This window comes from Balaenoptera musculus, chromosome 18, assembly GCF_009873245.2.
Source record: "Balaenoptera musculus isolate JJ_BM4_2016_0621 chromosome 18, mBalMus1.pri.v3, whole genome shotgun sequence".
Lineage (NCBI taxonomy): Eukaryota > Metazoa > Chordata > Mammalia > Artiodactyla > Balaenopteridae > Balaenoptera > Balaenoptera musculus.
In genome coordinates, this window is record NC_045802.1 from 79268024 (window position 1) to 79281636 (window position 13613).

At 56.0% G+C, this 13613-nt stretch overlaps 1 protein-coding gene across 6 annotated transcripts in view; it reads left to right on the top strand.

Moving 5' to 3' along the window:
- Window positions 1–8841: 8841 nt before the first annotated feature.
- Window positions 8842–13613, top strand: part of TMEM255B (transmembrane protein 255B) — a 48534-nt gene continuing 43762 nt past the window's right edge. For all 6 annotated transcript variants that reach the window (XR_005017220.1, XR_005017221.1, XM_036831608.1 and 3 more), the window contains exon 1: window positions 8842–8980. Coding sequence is in view for 4 of the 6 variants with exons in the window: in XM_036831608.1 (XP_036687503.1) it covers window positions 8926–8980 (55 nt within the window). In the remaining 2 variants the exon portion in view is untranslated. The remainder of the gene's footprint in view (window positions 8981–13613) is intronic.

Here is a 13613-nt window from a genome sequence, read left to right on the forward strand (position 1 = left end):
TGGTGAACGAACCTGCAGGACGACCCTCTCTCCGGTGCGCTGCAGACATAATGTCCTGCAGGGGCCCTGAAGAGCCGTCCAGTGCTTTTGGTCTGCGACCTGAAACTGCCACTTGAACCTCTCCTGGGAGGCTGAGATGGGGGCCCGTGGCCAAGGGAGGCTGGGCTGTCGGCAGGATCAGCCGCTGTGTCGGCCCTGACGCCGGTTCTGTGTCCTAGGATGAGACGCGTAGATTATCTAACGGCTGTAAATCTCACCTCACTACGTTCAGGTGCAAGACACACCACTTCTGGTCTTTCTAAACCCATTTAATCTGCTCTAGGTCCCCATGGCCCTGAGCAGAGTGATTTAAACCTCAGAGGGTGGGCGTGGCCTGGCCTTTGGCCGCCGTCCGAGTGCCTGCCCGGGGCCCACGGCGCCTGAAGTGTAGCCCCTCCTGTGGAACCAGCAAACCCGGCGGGGACCCCTCTGCCTTCGTCTTATGCCTGGACGGCCAGAGGAGACAGGGCATCAATACAGTTGAATTTCAGATAAACAGCAAGTAACTTTTTTCGTGCGTGGGGCATACTTAACGCTAAAAACTTATTCAACGTTTTTGGCTAAATGTGGCACAGCTGTTGCAGATGATTTACTCAACGTACGTTATTCCATGAGCTAGCAGGTCTGTGGGGATATAATCACAGAAGCGAGTTACGTGTGACTTCCGCTGCCTCTCTCTCGTGGTCTGCTCAGGGGTGCCCCCCGCTCCCCAGTAAAACTCAAGCCAGCCCCATGTAGTTACACACAGGCAGCAGAAGTCCTGGAGTCACTTCACTTTTATTTTAAAGCGCTTTGGAACTTAAATTTTCACATAGAAACAAAGGAATTGTCAACGCCCACACTGTGGTACGGACACTGCCCCACAGGTGCAGGAGCCTGGCTGTGCCGGTGTCCCGCTGGTCACCCCGACCCAGAGGCGCCCTGCGGCCCCTGTAGGCAGCAACCAAAGCACTGACTTAAAATGCGCCACCGGGAGAACGGCGACTCCGGTCACTCCATTCTTCCCCAGCTGGGCTGGAGGGACGTCTCCACCCTCCCATCCAGTCGCAGCCTTGGGGCCTGGGGGCAAGGCCGGGAGGCCGGACGGTGCACAGGGCAGTTCCCAGCTGCTGGGTGCGTGCTTATGGTGACTCTTCATTGTGGGGTTTCTTCATGGGCCTTCGGGGGCCTCTGCTGTGGGGCGTCTCGGGTGCAGACCCCCTGACCAGGCACACTCTGAGGGGTCTTGCTGTCACTCCAGCTGTCCCCCAGCTCCCCTGGGCAAGGGACACGCCATCCAGGCTGGATAACGGGGCTGCCCGGGCGCTCCCCCGGGCCAGAGCTGGGGGCTCTCTGTGGAGAAGCCTTCGTCCCCGGGCCCTTTCACCCCCGAGCACAAGCCTCGTGATCCCCGAGGGGTGCTGGGCTCAGGCACTTGGCCCTTGCCGTCGTCCCCATGCCAGGAGCCAGAGGAGATCCCACTTTTCCATCCTGGTGCGTTCCAACGTGAACTGTGGTGAGGATGTGGGCCCCCCACAAGCGCATATTTCCTTACGGAGAATCTGCAGACGCCTTCACTGCGACTTTTCCTTTGTAAAAGACAAAAAATGCAATTTCCATCCAAGTAGAAAAGGGTAAAAATAAAAGTTTAAAAACACGGCAGACTCTCTAGATTGTGATATGGTCCTGGTGCACGCTCTCTTTCAAAATCACATACACACATTACTCAGCCATAAAAAGAAACGAAATTGGGTTTATTTGTAATGAGGTGGATGGACCTAGAGTCTGTCATATAGAGTGAAATAAGTCAGAAAGAGAAAAAACAAATACCATATGCTAACACATATATGGAATCTAAAAAAAACGGTTCTGAAGAACCTAGGGGCAGGACAGGAATAAAGACGCAGACGTAGAGAATGGACTTGAGGACACGGGGAGGGGGAAGGGTAAGCTGGGACGAAGGTGAGAGAGTGGCATGGACATATATATACACTACCAAATGTAAAATAGATAGCTAGTGGGAAGCAGCCGCATAGCACAGGGAGATCAGCTCGGTGCTTTGTGATGACCTAGAGGGGTGGGATAGGGAGGGTGGGGAGGGAGGGAGACGCAAGAGGGAGGGGATATGGGGATATGTGTATACGTATAGCTGATTCACTTTGTTATATAGCAGAAACTAACACACCATTGTAAAGCAATTATACTCCACTAAAGATGTTTTTAAAAATCACATACACTCGTGTGCAGATGCATACGGACACGTGCACACATGTACACACATGCATATAATACACACGTACACAGATACACACATACATGTACACAACACACATGCACACGTGCACACACACGTGCACTCATGAGCACGCACATGCACACATGCACAAACATACACGCACACACATGCACTCTTGCACACGCTCACACTTTGTCCCCATCTCCCTCCAGATGCAGAGAGTTGCCGGCACAGCCCTGTGGCCCCTGGGTCTGCACCCCATGCTCTGCTCCCCGTCCGGGCGGGTCCTGTGTGGCTTTGTTCTGCTGCTTCTGGTAGCCCGTCAGGCCCTGTTGTCTATACATATAAACCCCCTTTCTTCCACTTGTTTGAGTGGAGCTGCAGCCTGGGAGAGGCAGCCCCATGGGTTTTCTGGGGTGATTCAAGAGATATGGGCTGATTCTGATCAACACAATAACTAACTAAATATAACTGCCAAATATCATTACCCAACCTCAGCTCAGCAAAGGCTGAGGTCACCTCCTCTTATTTCACGATGGGCCCAGCCCCTCCTGCTAGTGTCCAGACACACAAGTGGGCCCCAAGTGAAAATACAGCGTCCCCGTTACAGGCATTTTGTCGGCTAAGAGAAGAAGAGTTTGAGAGGCCATGGGATTAAAGTAAACATGAGATAGGCTCCCAGGCTTTACCCAGACAACTTCAAATGAAGGTAAGAAGGCTTGATTTGATTTTGTAGAAACCAAACCTCAGTCCCTCAGTGACAGCAGGTTCAGGCTCCTTATGTCCAAGACGAAGGGCCGAGGGGAGAAAGCTGATCAAGGTCCAGGGCCTCGGGGTGTGACGACGGGGGCGGCCAGCCTGGGGGCTCCCAGCCCCAGCTCCTTGCCCAGCCCTGTGGGTCCTGGACGCTCAGGGCGCCGCCTTTCCCCGACACACCAGAATTGGTAAGGGCGTGGTGCTCGGCCAGGCCTGTGAGGGGCAAGGCCCTGCTCTCAGGGCGACGGCTTGCACGTCCCGGGAGACGGCAGGCAAGCTGCGGCTGCCAGTCGGAGGCCCGGAAGGCGCCCCCTCCTCACGGGGGAGTAGTCGGCCGGTGGGGGGCGTCCCGCTTCCCGCGGGGACAGAGCCTGGAAAGGTGATCCTCCTTGCTTGGGCTCACTGAGGGGCCGGGAGATCACGGTTACAGGCCTCCCGCGAAGCCCCTGGAGCGTTTGCAATTTACACCGTTTGTGTCCCTGAGAACATCTCCCGTCTGGCTGGCGGCCTCGCCGGGCACAGGCAGGCGGGGCCCTGAGTCTCCCCGGCCTCCGGTCTGCATTATTCATCCCCGGCTCATCGCAGGGTATTCGGTTACCGCAGGGCCCCTAAGCCCGAGACCAGACTCTCACGCGCTCCCGCAATGGACAAGGGTCCTGCCTGCGCAGGGGCCCAGGGGCCCTGGATCTGGACCCCGCCCAGCCTGCGGCTGACAAAGCAGCTTCCTGGATGGTTCCTAGGGGTCCTTTAATCCCTCTCTTTTTAGGGTTGGTCCTGGTTTCAGAGCCTGCTGACCCCTACCTGCTCACACGGGTTGGGGGGAAGGGTCCTCCACCCGGGTCTCCTTGAGGGGGCCGGGCCGGGAGGACCCCGTGGAGAGGGGTGCATCCAGCAGGGGCCCCCACCTGGGTGGGAGCAGGTGTCTAGAGGGGTGGGGGCCATGCTTGTTCAGTCTCCATCCGCAAGGTGTTCCTGGGCGCCTGCCGCGAGTGGGACGTGGTTCTAAGCAGGGAACAAAAGAAGGGCCATGAGGAGTTCAGTTTCATAACAGGACCGAGTGAGCGCCAGGGTCACCCTGCCCACCACCTGCGCCTGCACAGGATCGAGGGCTGAGCCTCCTTCTTGGGCAAGCTGGTCATGTACTTTCATGTCACCCCTGATTGTAATTTAAGAAACTAAATTCTAGACTCCTCTTCCTCTCCCCTGTTCCAGCTGGAGCCTGTGAGATTCACCCTCGGAGGAGGGAGGCCGGGCAGAAATCCCTGGGGCGCTTCCCATCTCTGCTTTCTCCGAAGCCTAAGCCAGGTAACTGGGAGGCAGTGACCGGAGGGCGAGGGGAGGTGGGCCGGCACCCGGCCAGCCTTGGCCGCCAGCCACCAAAGGCCATCTGAGCTTGGCGGGGGCCCCCCGGGGGCAGGCCGTAAGGACCGTCGGCCAGAGGTGCCCACACCCTCACCTGCCACTGTGACGGAGTGGAACCCAGCCGGGAGCAGGGGGCCAGCCAGGTGTGTGCGCACCTGTGCCGTGCGGGGCCTGTGGGAAGATCAGTCCCTCTTCTCTCAGTGTGGGGGCCGAGCCAGCCCCTCCCGTCAGCTCCTCCGTGCTGGACGGGTCTCCAGGGGCAGCTGGGGTCACGCTGGCCCTCATGCTGGGAAGAGTCCCTTCCCGCCCCGGGCATGAGGAGGATGCAGGGAGACCCCATAGTGCAGAATCCTTGGATTCACGGTGATTTCTTGCCCTCCCGACAGCCCTGCTCCTGGGCCCCTGAAAGCCTGCCCCCCCTACTCAGCTCCCCCCACAGGCAGGCGGACACAACACCGTGCACACCTGCCCCCTCGGCATCCTCTCGGCTGAAAGCCTGCTTCCCATTTCCTGCTGCTCATGGACCACCCGGGCACCTCAGACAATCGTTTCCCTCCAGAGGCCCCGGTTCGAGTGTCCAGGCCCCAGGATTATTAATGGGCCCCTAGGGGGTTCCGGTGCAAGGCAAGGTCACCTAGCAGGTCACCGGGGAGGCCTGGATCTCCGCAGGGGCCGGGTCACGTCCCTGGGGATCCCTGTTCCTTCTCTAGCACGGTGACTGCTCTCACCGATGCTATTGTCACCATCTGCTTTATAACAATAGTAGTATGTTTTATTTCTCCTACTTCTCACTTTTCAAGCTCTTAAAGGGCAGGTCTGTATGACTTATCTTCATGGCTCTCCTAGTATCTTGCATATAGAGGAAATTCAATAAATGTTGTTGACTGCACGAACAAAAGATTAAATTAAATGTCTGTAGTGAAGTAAATACATGCTTTCCCACTTGGAGGATGTGATTACGCCTTGATATCGAACTGACCTGGTTCATATCTTATTTCAGCACTGACCAGCTACTTCACTTCAGAAAAATTATTTAAATTCTCAGTGCCTCAGTTTTCCTCATCTGTGAAATGGGGTAGAACATTGTACCGATTAACTAAGGCAGACGTGAGCAGCGGTGATCACAGGGCGAGGCGTCTGACAGGTGTTCGACCAGTGTCAGCCTTGTCCCCGATCTCCACCTGCCCTGCCCATCTGAAGGGTGAATCCAGGTCAGCTCAGGACCTCTGGACGAGACCCTCTGAGGGGATGCGGCTGTTTCTGGGGGGAGTGGGGACTTGAGTTCAGGTGAGGGCAGTGGACTTAGGATACTTCAAACATATTACACTGAGCCGGAAGGAACTTGGCACTAGGGTTCATAACTGTTTTAATCAATTATCTTCTTAACATCAGTAATAATTGGTCCAGACCCTCTGCCTGTCCTCGGACCAATAGAAGACAGATTTCCTCATCGTCTCATAATTGCCTTTGCAAGAGCTAAATTAAATTACGTTTTAAAAATACCCTGATCCCAGACTACGGCTCCCTGCAGAGTTGGGCTGGATGCGGGTGTCCTCAGGCCACCGCGGGGGATCAGGTGTCAGTCGGTGTCATCAGCCTCAGAGCCAGTGCCTCCTACGCTGTGGTTGTGCTGCTTGGCCTCCTGGCGGGGTGTCTGGGGGTGAATTCTAAAAATGTCCGTGCCAGGTCCACACGCAGGCTTTGGAGGAGCCCCGGGTCTGCTCTAGTCACGTCGAGTAGCCTCCTGGACCTCGGTTTCCTCACCTGGGCAGGGGGAGCTCGTGGGGGGGGGGGGGGCACGCTAACCCCTGCCATGCTCCTCATGACCCCCTGCTCACGGAGCCCTGAAAGAATTTCCGAAAACCCCGCCCAGCTTCAGCTGGCAATCTAAAATCTCCTGCGGTAAATGTATTAGTTGGAAAAGGGTATCATTTCTGGCAACACATGCACATTTTTAAGGATATTTTCAGTGAACCTTTGGAACGACACACAGGTCCAGCCCACCCAGCTGCCCGCGGGGTGTGGGCGCGAGCTCGACCACGCACGGCCGGGCGACCCTGCTGAGCCCCGGTGGGCCGCGGCCGGGCTGGCAGGGCCGAGCGTGGACAGAGCACTTGGACCCCGTGTGGCTCTTCTTCCCAACACACACTGGGCCCTGTTTGGCAGAGTCGGGTCTGGTTTTCCAAGCAGCCAACCGAATCAGACTTGCTTCCTGTCAGAAAATGTTATGAATTACCCTTCAATTCCGACAAATGGGCGAATAGGCGCCTCCACGACAACCGCTGACTCCTGGACTGTCTTCTACACCCTCCTGGGCGAGGCGCGATGCGGGGGCGGGGCGGGGGGGTCTCCTGTGAGTTTGTAGAAGTGTTTCTTCCTGCTGCTGCTCTTCGGTCACGGTTTCCGTCACCGCTTCTGTCTGGGCCCCGGACGAGCAGCCACGGTGGGGACTGCACCACTGGGGGGGCCTCATGGGGGACGGGAGTGAGTTCTCGGCTCAGACCCCCATACGGAAGACAGAGTAACGAGAGAAAAGCAGCTCATCACACAGCTTGGGGAGCGTCTCCAGGGAAAACAGCGGGTTCAGACAGACAGGGCAGGACACAGGGGAGCAGGTGCGGCTTCCAAGGGCATCGGACACGGGAGGGAAGGAACGGGGTGAGGTCCGCAGGTGCCGCTGGGCCTTCTCTCGGCTGGTGAGAGTTGGCCTCCCGTAAAGGAGAATTTATTTCCTGTTTTTAGGCAGAAGGGGGAACTTTTTCTGCTCCTTATAGCCTTCAGCTCAAAATAATTTTTATGTCAAAGAGGCAAACTTCGGGGGTGACGTGTTTCTGGTTGCCTTCAGCCTTTCCTCCTGCAGGCGGGCTGGGGAAGGAGGTGCAGCAGCCCCGAGGCCTGCTCTCAGCGGGATCTGCTTATTCCCCCTCCCCGCAGCCCCGGTACCACCACCCCCCCACCCCCCACCACAGACGGAGGCTCTGCTTTAGAGCCCTTAAGCCCCACACGTACCACTGTGTATTGTGGTTAAAACAACACAATTTATTCTCGTGCAATTCTGGGGCCAGAAGTCCAAACTCGGGCTCACTGGGCCACAGTCAAGGTGTTAGGGGCACCCGCTGTGTGTCTGCACGGTATGAGGTTGGTGTGACCACGTCTCACCACCTGCTCTACACCACGGTCACTTCTCCCTGGATCCTACTGCGTTTCCGGCCTCCTGGCTCCCATCCTGCTGCCCTACAACCCCTCTCAGTGACCCTTCTGATGTGGGCTCCCCTGGGGCCCTGGCATCGCGGGTAAGACCTCCTGCTGCGCCCACTGCGTGCCAGGCCCGCCCCCGGGCTGCCCAGGGGCTCCTCCCCAGACGGCTGAGCGGCCCCACCTCACGCCCTCTGGGTGGGCGGGACGTCTCCTCTTGGTGACCAGTGACCCGAGCCCTCCTCCTCCTCCGAGTCACACTTTCCTCCTGCCGCAGCAGGTGTGGCCGTCTCAGGCCCCCCCGACCCCCCGCATTTTCCTCGGTGATTGTATTTATTGGCCACTGTCTCTTCTCCGAAGGGTGCCCGCTGCACCAGGACCTTTGTCCATCGGTCCTTCCCAAGTGCAGGGCCACGGTGTCTAGCGTGTGGAAGTGGGTGCCCAATGCAACCCGCGGAGGCCAGCGTGAGCGAATGGTTGTTGCTTTTCACGCCTAAAACCTGTCCACAGGTGGTGTTACACTCACCTCAGCACCACGAACTGCGGCTTTGCTCCACGTTGTGTTCGAGTTTTTCCTGCTGGTGCGTGAAGCCTCACCACGCGGTGAACCACTGGATACGTAAATCTATCCCTCGTCCTGGTGTTCGTTGTTTTGCCGTTACACACAGAGCTGTGTTGCATATTTTGTGTGCAAACCTCACACGTCAGGGTTTTTCTGTCGCAATGGAACCCCTTCAGAATGACTGGGGCTCCTAACAATTACTTCACTGCCAGACATTCTGATTGGACTGGTCTGGGTTGGCTCAGGACAGCAGTAATTTTTTAACAGAAGGTCTTTAGATGATTCTCAGGGCAGCCTGGGCCTGGAACCACAGGTCTTGGGCTTGTCCTTAAGCAGGGAATTGCTGGCTTGTAGGGACCCATCTTCGACTTTCCCAAACACTGCTGTCAAAGTGGTCACAGCGGGCGTAATCCCACCAGCAGCGCACGAGGGTTCCTTCCCCCAGATTCTCAATACCGTTACCGTCCCACCTTTAAAGGTTTGCCAGTGCCGAGTCCGGGGGGCGGGGGGTGGTGGGTGGGAGCTGGCTCCCAGTGCCCCGCCGCACCGCCTTCCCTTCCCCGGTGCTTGCGCTCCGGGAAAACCGGGAGGGGGCAGGGGGCGGGGCGGGGGCGGGGCGAGGGGTGGAGGGGTGGGGCGGGGCGGAGCGAGGGGCGGGGCGCAGGTAGGAAGCGAGCGGACAGACGCTGACCGGAGGGGCGGTGCTCGGGCACCTGGTCCTCGCGGCCACCGCGCCCCACGGTCGCTGTCGCAGAGGGAGAGCAAGCAGCCCCTCCCACCCGGAGCAGCCCCCGGGATGCAGCCGCTCCCGCCGCCGGTGCCCGGGCCCCTGGCCCTGCTGGACACGACAGGTGAGCGCACAGGTGAACCAGGCTCTGGTCCTCCGGCGCCCGAGCTTCGCCGGGACCCCTGGGCGCGGGCACAGGCCCTCTCCCTCCGCTTTTTCCTGAGTGTCCAGACCTTTGCGCCTGTCTCTCCCCGTCTCATTCTCCTCTGTCCTTTATTACGAACAGTAGACGGACGATCCGTATAAACCTTACAACCCACTCCTTTTCCATCTCTTCCACCCCATTTCAGGCTCCAAAAATTTCTAGGAAAAGGTCATTTCGTGGGGCCAGGTGGCTTCTTCCTGCTTGAAAGCCTTAGGGCATTCTTCGCGCGGCTGTCCGCCTCATCCGCGCCCTCCCCAGACTTCTCCCCCGTAAATTCACGGAATCTCGAATTCGTGGATTTCCCACCAAGCCCGATGCAGCCGAAGCCAGGCGGCGGGACACAGGAAGCCGGCGCCTTTGTCTCTCTACCGGGAAGTGGCCGGGAGGGGAGTAATGGGGGTGTTTTCCTGACGGGGAGGCCGGGAAGGCTTCAAGAAGAGAAAAGGTAGTTCCACGGCGAGCAGGGCTCTGACGGACGGGCCGAGGGGTGGTGATGCCTCGGGGTCCGGCTGCCGCTTCACAGGGGGTCCAGCGGAGAACGCAGGGGTTTACCTCCCAGCCCTGTGTGCAGTGGCTTTGCAAAGTCTCTTTTAAAAAACCAGATTAGTGATGTTGCTTGATTTTTAAATGATAATCAAGGCATCTGGCTTCTTCCTAAAAGAAACAATTCTATACCCACCGCTCTCTAATAGCCAAATGCTCTGTGACAGACTGACCTACACGTGTTCCATCCTCCTGGAAACAATTACTTATTATAATCACAACTAGTTGTTATGACTAGTTATTAACTACTTACAATTATTACCATCATTATATTAGAATGACTTGATTTCAAAAATAGCATTTTGACTTCGAATTTTCTTCTGAGGAGGAACATTAAATTTAAAAATACTGAGAGTTGGTTTTTTATTTAAAAATACTAAACATGAGTTGTAGCTGGGATGGGATTATGGGTATTTTCTACCTGACATGTCTGCACTCATGCCCTTGGGGGTGTATTCTGTGTAAAAGCAAAATAAAGGGAAATTGTTGGCTGAGGGGCACATCCTTATGCCTTCGTCTCTTTCCCTGGGACGGTTGCTTAGCTCCCCACGGCTGCTGTCGAGATGAAATGATTAAATGAGCTCATTCTTCTTTCTGGGAGGCCCGGCTCTCCTGGCAAGGAGGGGGTGACGAGGTGACTGCCCCCACCCCGGTCTTTGTGACACCCCCTTCCTGGCTCCACTAAGTGGAGAAGGTGTGGAGGGGGGCAGCCCGTAGGTCTGCTCCATCCTTGCACCTGGTCATGGAGCCACAGATGCTGGGAGGAGGCTGTGAGGGGAGGCTGGGAGGGGGGTTGTGAGGGGAGGCTGGGGGGAGGTTGGGAGGAGGCTGGGAGGGGAGGCTGGGAGGAGGCTGGGAGGAGGCTGGGAGGGGAGACTGGGAGGAGGCTGGGAGGGGAAACTTGGGACGAGGCTGTGAGGGGAGGTTGGGAGGAGGCTGGGAGGGGAGGCTGGAGGAGGTTGGAGGAGGCTGGGAGGGGAGGTTGGGAGGAGGCTGGGAGGGGAGGCTGGGAGGAGGTTGGGAGGAGGCTGGGAGGAGGCTGGGAGGAGGCTGAGAGGGGAGGCTGGGAGGAGGCTGGGAGGGGAAACTTGGGGGAGCTTGGGACGAGGCTGTGAGGGGAGCCTGAGGAGGTTGGGAAGAGGCTGGGAGGAGGCTGGGAGGGGAGGCGGCAGGGGCAGGGAGCTGGCAGGGCTCCTGGGGAGCGACAGTCTACACAGGCTGGAGTCAGGAGAGCAGTGAGCAGGCAGGTGAGACACAGATTTGGCCTCAGCCCCACAGCCCCAGACGTCCCCCCTCCGCTCCCAGGTGGAGAGCACCGGGTAGGAGTAAGTGCTGATTCACCTTAACGTTAGCACCACCCACGACCATATGTCCATTATGCGCATAGGCACGCATCTGGAATTTTCACGGATGTTCTCTCACTGCATCCTTATCACAGTGAAGAGGCAGGCAAGCAGAGGGTTGTCATACCCCCACTTTGCAAATCAGGAAACCGAAGTTCCCTCATTCATTCAGCATGAGGAGATAACAGGCTCGGGGACCCGGCATCAAGCAAGATCCCCACGGCCCCTGCGCTCAGGGTCCTCCTTCTGCAGGGCTCAGCGAGGGCGGGGGGCCGCGTGCGATCACTCAGCAGGTCTGGCAGCCCCACGACAGTTCGGGCAGCGTTCGTGTAAGTTGCCACCAGTGCTATAAGCCTAATAGTAGAGATTTTAACTAGGAGTCAGGGCACCGCCTTAAGGATGCTTCAGTTGTAACAACGCACACTGTAAGACTCCTGCTAATGGGACAGGCAGGTCGAGGGAACAAGTCAGGGAATTCTGTTTTTTTCCTTCAGTGTGGACCCCCTTTTCTCTGAAACTTGACCTAAAAATGCATATGCCTTACGGCAATTAGAAAGATACCCTACCTTCTTTTCTCGAGGCTATTTCTCATTGTCTTATTTTTTATGCAAGACCCTCTATTTATAAAGACTATTGAAGGTGGGACTCTTCTCTTTGTCATCCCTGTTTGTACCTGGAATCAAAATATTCCAGTTTGTGTCACTGGGATGAGGTCACTCAGAAGCATTCCTTTCCCACCTGCCTGTCTCTCCAGACCTCACGGTAAACTTGGAACTCGCGATACGAATCCTGACAAGGAGGACAGCTTGCATCTTGTGATTTTTATCATGTAGAAGTTTCAGAGGGAAAGTCATACTAGGGAAAGCCTGGTGAAATGGTGAAGTTATATTGAAAATGGCTCCTAGGAAGCTTTACGTGGTCCCGAAGGAGATGTTTGACATAACTTGTCAGAATGTCACTAACGGACTTGACAAGGTCCCAGCAAAACTGTTTGCCTGGTGGGGCCCCTCAGGTCCCTGCTCATCACGCGACCGCCCTAAAGGGACAAATCAAAGCGGAGCCAAGGACCTTCAGAACCAGAATATCGCCACAGGGGGTCTGCCAGATGGGCCCACAGGAGCTAAGAGACAAAGCCCAGCGGCCAGAACTGTGGTTTGAAGCAGGTACTGAGACGTCAGTTAATTATTTTGAGCATAAATAGACGTGTAATGCATTAAATTAGGGAAAATAGCAAGTCCTTGAGGAGGAGGGCATTTGATAATTTTCTCAAATACTTAGTCGCAGAAAATTTAGTTTCAAGAGTCTTCCTGCTCTTAAACACATTTTACAACAGAGGTGGGGATGGAACTTCAGGAAGAACAGCTGAGGAGGGGCAGCTGATAAGGAGGTGGGGCTGCTCTGGGTCCATCCGCAGGGGCTTGGGGGCTGGCAGGGTGGTCGGCACACGGGAGAGGTGACCCCTGGGGGCGGGTGGACGGGGTGGAGGCTGGCATGCCACCCCCCCACCGACTGCTGGATGGCCCTGTTGTGATTGTCTCATCAACTTCCATGGTAACAGCGTCACTAACTTCCAAAACATAGAAGAAGATGTGTTTTTAACTTTTGTGTCCGTTTTTTTTCCAATGTACCTGCCTTTCTAAAGTTAATCACCCAGAGCAGAATGTCGCCCGAGGGGAGCCTTCTTTTTTCCTCTCACTCACTCATTTTCAAAGTGGCTTTGCCATTTCTGTCCCGTTTCCCTACAGACACCCCAGATCGGCTGTAACTGCTGATCTTTCTGACTCTGGGGCAAACCAACTTGTACTTGTATCCTCAGTTTCAGGCTCTAAATACATGCAAAGAAAAATAAGTGATTGCTGTCTGCATGCACACGACTTTGCAAGTAAGATGCCGTGAATAATAGTGAACAAGAGAAAAGCCCACCAAGGGGACCCCAGGGCCGCTGGGTCCCAAAGGTGTAAATCGTCTCCTCGCACTTGTGGCTGTGCTTCTGTAGACACTCCTATAAATGGTTCACCCTCAACAGTTCTTACATATTTGCAGTAAAAACTACGAGAAAACAGCAATGAAAGAGCAGGTGAAGGGAGGTGAGGGCCTCGTGGGAAATGAAGTGACCTTCCTGAGAGCTTTGCCCTCGCCAGGCCAGTGGGTAGAAGCGGCGTTCCTGGGCTGGCCAAGTGATTCTGAGTGAGCACGTTGACTCAGAGTTGTGTGTAATTTATTTCTGAATGCGTGACAATCCCGTTCTTGGGTGGCGTGACCTTGACCTGCCATTAAACTTTGTTGACGAGACTGCGGACGGGTGTGTAAATCTTCAAAGGCACAGTCTGGGCGGGAGGCCCGGGGTCATCTGAGACAGTGGCTGAGGTCAAATGAGCAACTGCTTCCCCACCAAACACACACACACACGTCAATTTTAAAAACTTTGGTGTGGGAAGAAGCACCACGTTTTTCTTTCATCCTGTTTTGTTTTGGAGTCACAAGGATGAAGACGGTTAACCTTCCAACAAACGAAACCCACCAGCATGGCTGTGTTCAGTGTGGAGTCTCGTCCTGCCCTCTGGCTGTCTCTGCCTCCGTTGTGCGGTTGCTGATGACTACGTAGGAACAGGTGTATCTGAGATCAAATTGCTGTAATAATTGTTACAATTACGGTTATTGTAAGT